Source organism: Tupaia chinensis, unplaced genomic scaffold (assembly GCF_000334495.1).
Source record: "Tupaia chinensis unplaced genomic scaffold, TupChi_1.0 Scaffold000634_1, whole genome shotgun sequence".
NCBI lineage: Eukaryota > Metazoa > Chordata > Mammalia > Scandentia > Tupaiidae > Tupaia > Tupaia belangeri.
Window position 1 is genome coordinate 202,277 of NW_006160154.1, and position 5,610 is coordinate 207,886.

General features: G+C 41.3%; 1 protein-coding gene across 1 annotated transcript in view; it reads right to left on the reverse strand.

The window, feature by feature from the left end:
- CRYL1 (crystallin lambda 1) overlaps positions 1-5,610 on the reverse strand; it is a 176,780-nt gene that overhangs the window by 44,039 nt on the left and 127,131 nt on the right. The window contains exon 4 of the mRNA XM_006159501.1: positions 545-706. Within this exon, the coding sequence (XP_006159563.1) occupies positions 545-706 (162 nt within the window). The remainder of the gene's footprint in view (positions 1-544; positions 707-5,610) is intronic.

Genomic DNA, 5,610 nt, shown 5'->3' on the forward strand with positions numbered 1-5,610 from the left:
GTAAAACACACCAGGAGTGTGTGTGTGTGTGTGTGTGTGAGTGTGTGCATGTGTGTACATGCCCAAAATCCCAAGAGGAGAATGCAGAAGGGCCTGTTTTATGACCATACTCCCTGGAGGGTGATTTCTCATTTTCCCTCTCTCTCTGTGTCTGTCTCTCTCTGGCAAGCGCATATACCTTACAGCAAACTAAAAAGCAAACAAACAAACCAAAAAGCCCATTAGTGGATTATGGGCCAGGTGGTGGTGCAGTGATAATGAAACTAGACCCACATGGAAAAGGTCCTGGGTTCATATCCCAATACCTTCCTGAGCATTCCAAGGGCACTACTCATGATCTGGGCTGGCTGAGACTTGAGGTGGATCATAGCATGAAAACCCTGTTGGGGGTGCCTCTCTCTTGGCCTCTGTCTCTGACTCTCTCCTTCTCTCTCTCTTTCATGGTAGAAACAAATACATTTTTTAAATAGTAGGTTAGTTTCAATGTATTGCCCCTGAAAAACAGAATATAATACAATCGATTCTGCAGGTTCAAAATACTCACAGGATGAGCCACGATGCACTGCTTCACGTGCGCCAACCCAGAAAACAGCTTGGAAGGCAGGAGGCAAGAGCTGGAGCTGCTTAGGACCACTCTGTCGTCGATGATGCGATCTAACTGAGCAAAAATCTTCTTCTTCAGTTCTAGATTTTCTGGAACACATTCCTGAAAAGAATACACTGCAATCAGTGTTCGTGATCACTGCATACAGGCCCCCAGCAAAGTATTTCAGGTTTTATTCCCTCCTACAATGAACTAATTAGAAAACTACCAACAAATCTTAGAAACAAGAAAAGGCTGCTGAAAAATACAGTGTCTCTTGATAACTCTGGAAGGTGGCCGATGAGTATGTGGGAGTTGTGTTGTGCGGTCTGGTTTTGTACAGGTTTGAAAATTCACATAATAAAAAAGTCTGCCAACTGAAATGTCTCAGAATAATAAAGTCTTCCAACTATTCTGGGGGTGGATTCTACAAACAGAATGCACAACAGCACCTTAGGCACACGGCTATAAACATCAACCGTCTTTATTACCACTTATTTTTCCTATCTGTCTGACCATCAGATCAACTGATCTCAAGGAAAACTCCTCATGAAATGAACAAACAAGTTATCCCTAATTCCCAAAACACTTCTTGAGACTCCATTTCTAATTGGAGGTCTTCTTGAAATTAAACTTTATTTCTAAAAATCTAAAATTACTTTTAATAAGGGGAGGAGAGAAACAAATTTAATTAAATATGGCAGATAACTACTGCTTTGAAATCCTAATTACGAGACTGGGTGGGAGTGAGATGACATCCTCAGACATCCAGAGGGGCCCGGACTGGTGCACGTCCCTGGGAAAATGAGGCTGGAGGGGACTCTGCTCTGCTGTAGTAGAACTGGGACAGGAGGAGGACGCTAACACTGTTGAACACTTTGGAAATACTAGAGTTGTCCTCTTACAACGTTACCTGCCACATACACGTCCTGGGTCACTCCTACCCTGGTGGGCCCCTGCTCAGCGGGGGGCAACATGGACTCCCAGCATTCCCTGGTGACATTAGGATAATGATTCTCAGGAAGGTCCAATAACCAGCCTATCCACATCAACTAGGTGCTTGTTAAAGATGTAAATACTCCGGGATGAGCCGATGATGTGATGGTTATATTGCTGGACTCTCATGTAGTCGACTGCGGTTTGGACCTGGAGCCAGTGGCTTAAAATTCATGCTGGATACGTGTGCATGCATACCCAAGATCCCAAGAGGAGAATGGAAGAAAGGGGATTGTGGTGTGGCCATCCCCTCCGGTGGTGGGGAGGGTTTCTTGCTTTTTGTTTCTCTGTCTCTCTGGATTCTTGCTTGCTTTTTGTTTCTCTGTCTCTCTGGAAAGTGCACATGCCCTATAGCAAAAATCTCTCAAAAAAAAAAAAAAAGAAAGAAAGAAAGCACAAATATAGGTGACATGGTGGTTAAGGTACTAGACTCCCACATGGCTGACTGCAGTTGTTTGAGTCCCAGACCTTGGTGGCTTGAAAATCACACTGGGCATGTGTGCATGTGTGCCCAAAATCACAGGAGGAGAAGGGATTGTGGGATGGCCTCACACTTTCCCTCTATCTCTTTCTATCTCTCTCCAGCAAGCACAGAGCACACATGCTCTATTGCAAAAATTAAATACATAAAATAAAAAATAAAAATGTAAATACTCAGACCCCTTCCCAGACTCACAGAATGCCTCTAGGAGTAGGGTTTATGCATTTGCATTTTCCACAAGCAACCTGATGAATCCTGCTCCATTTGTCACTATTCAGAGGTGTGGATTCAAAGTGTAGGTTCCCAATATCTTCACTGGGGTATGCTACCAATGGCACTCCCACACATACACAAGATCTGCTCTCTACTCTAATGTCAAGAGATTCCTCCCACCACCACCACCCCCCTGGGCTACTCAGGGACAGTATGATGAAAATGCGAAGTAGGGACCAGGCAGTAATGCAATGGTAGTATTTCCGGACCCGCATGGAAAAGTCCAGAGTTCATGTTTAGAATTTCCTTTAAGATCTCATGATCCAGATGGAATGAGACTGGAAGTAGATCATAGCAGGAAGGCCTTGTCAGGGGTCTTGTCAGGAACCTTGCCTGTTCCTCTGTTTCACCAAGTATGATGAAAATGCGAAGTAGGGACCAGGCAGTAATGCAATGGTAGTATTTCCGGACCCGCATGGAAAAGTCCAGAGTTCATGTTTAGAATTTCCTTTAAGATCTCATGATCCAGATGGAATGAGACTGGAAGTAGATCATAGCAGGAAGGCCTTGTCAGGGGTCTTGTCAGGAACCTTGCCTGTTCCTCTGTTTCTGTCTCTCTTCCCCTCTCTCTCTTTTCTTCTTCTCATGAAATAAATAAATAAATGAATAAACTTTTTTAAAAACTATCTTGAAACCAGCAGTTGACATAATGGCTATATTGCTGGACATGGACTACTCATGTAGTCGATCGCGGTTCGAGTCTCGGGCCCGGTGGCTTAAACTCACACCAGGTGTGTGTGCGTGCGTGCCCAGGATCCCAAGAGGAGAATGGAGGAGAAGGGATTGCGGCATGACCATCCCCCATGGGGGGTGATTTCTCGCTTTCTGTCTCTCTGTCTTCCTGGCAAGCACACGTGCCCTATAGGAAAAACCTCTCAAAAATAAAAATTAAAAAAAAAACCACTATCTTCACACTGTTGTGGTTATTTCATGAACCCAGCCAATTTCACTGAGAAGTTAGGTACATTTACAAAATACAAGTAGTGAAAATAGTATAAACATCGGCAAATAATCAGAAGTGTACAAAAATGGAACTCCAGTGATGAAGTACTACCAGAAGTTATATTAGAATCACCCCTTCAAAATATTTTCAAATTTGATTTAATAATATCTAATAGTCAGCTGTTCAAATACCATGACATACATGTTGCTTCTGTATCATTAACAAGGTTTTAAAAGTTTTATTCTAAGGGTAGAGAGTCAAAATTATGTTTGTACTTAGTAAAAATATAATCAAATCATGTGAAATTATATTAAGAACAAAAGGTCATATAAGCACCACATCTCAAAGAGAGGGGGGAAAATGGAGTCATTTAAGAACTGTAAAGCCCATTGTGTTAAATCCCCTTATCAAAAGGGGAAAAAGAGCTACACTATCTGGCTAGTTGCATTGAGTCATTCCTGGATCAGTTAAGTCTGCAAGTTGGGTTAAGTTTAAATGGAGCCTTGTAGTAAAGCCAGAGACTAAGAATGATGCAGATCCTGTTTAAGCTAATAAAGGAGGCCTTGTGAATAGCCTCATTGTACGCCTGTCATGCAGATTCTCCCCTGAAATTCTATGCCTTTCTTCAGATCATTTGATTATCAAAGAGGCAAGAACACTTGAACCACAGGAAACTCAAACCTGCTACAATTATGTAAGAGTTTTTCATGGCACATTGCTTAAAGTTTTGTTGTTGCTGCTGCTGTTTTTAAGACTAACACAATTGTGTTGGATGAGCCAGGCCAGAGTCTGAGGCCTCGGTCCATGTAACACGTGAGTTTATTTCCTTGCTATTCATTCAGACACCCCAGTTTGAGAAAGGGAGTCTGACACACTTAACCAGGATCTTCCTCACTAGCAGAGGATTACAAAACTCAGCGAGATTGCAGTCATTCTCTTTGCTCTAAAGGGCTGGGAGGAAAGACAGGGAGGAATATCAAACAATGAGACAACTGAGAACCCAGCTGCACTTGCTCTCTAAACCCAAGCAATAGAACCGCAGAGAATCCACTCCCATGCATTCTCAACGCAACTGTCTTTCAGAGGTCCTTACTAAAAAAAGCCACCAACAGTGAAAAGTCACCCAAAATTCTACTACTGAAGGTAATCAGTTTGACTTTGCATAACTTTTTTTCAAGTTTCTTTTTTCTTATTGCCAGAGGGCATGCACATTCCCCAGAAAGAGACAGAGAGAGGGAGAAAAGCATTCCCCCAATGACTTGTGGTCATGCTGCAATCCCTTCTCTTCCATTTCTCTGTCCTATTGGAATTCTGAGCACACACAGACACATGTCTAGCTTGTTTCTCAAGTTGCCAGGGCTGGGACTTGAACCTCAGTAGGTCATGTGGGAACTGGCTTCCTTAACCATTAGACCACAGGTCAGTCCCTTTTTTTAAGTTTATTTATGAATTTCTTCCATAATAGAGATAGAGAACACAAACATATAAAAAAAAAAAAAAAAAAAAAAAACTCCTAATAGAGTCTTCACACCACAATCTACCCAGTCTTAGCAGCCTGGACCATAGTTAGGCACACATATGCTCCTCATGCTTGGGAAAGTCCCAGTACATAAACCCAGGACTTCACCTATGTGGATCCAGTGGCCACGACAGCATCTTTTAAAGCACTAACTGCTGTTTGTTTGTTTGTTTGTTTGTTTGTTTGTTTAGAGGAGACACAACACATAAATATACTCTTATGAACTGCCATCACCACTAGCATGCCTAGATTTTTATGAACAAAACAAGACAAAAATCTAGAGGAAAATAAAGCATAACAAAGCTTTCAATTTTTTTTTTTTGAGAAATAAATCCTTATGTTTGTTTATTTTTTTTCAGTTTTTTTAAAATTTTGATAACAGTTTTAGTGGGTTTTTTTCTTCTGAAATTTTTTCTTGTTATTAATTTACATTCATTCCCTGAGCATCATCACAACATACTAAATGTGGTTTCCCATCTAGAATAAACTGCATAGTGGCTTAATCATGCATGTTATCATCCATAATATTCCATTTCTACTTTCATATATATATGTTTTTTACCCCATGTCTGACCCTCTGCCCTATTCCACTCTCTTATTACACTATCTCTGCTGTCTACAGTTGTCTCCAATTCCTTTTCCCCCCAACATTTTGTTGATCACACAATATCATAAGTAATCTAACTACTTTCAATAGCAAGTTCAATTGGTGGTTTCAAGAAAGGCAGTTTTGAACTGGTAAGGATATTTCCTTGAAACTTGAAGCCTAGAAACAGGTTAGTATTCTGTTCAAATAGTAGGTACATGCACCTATC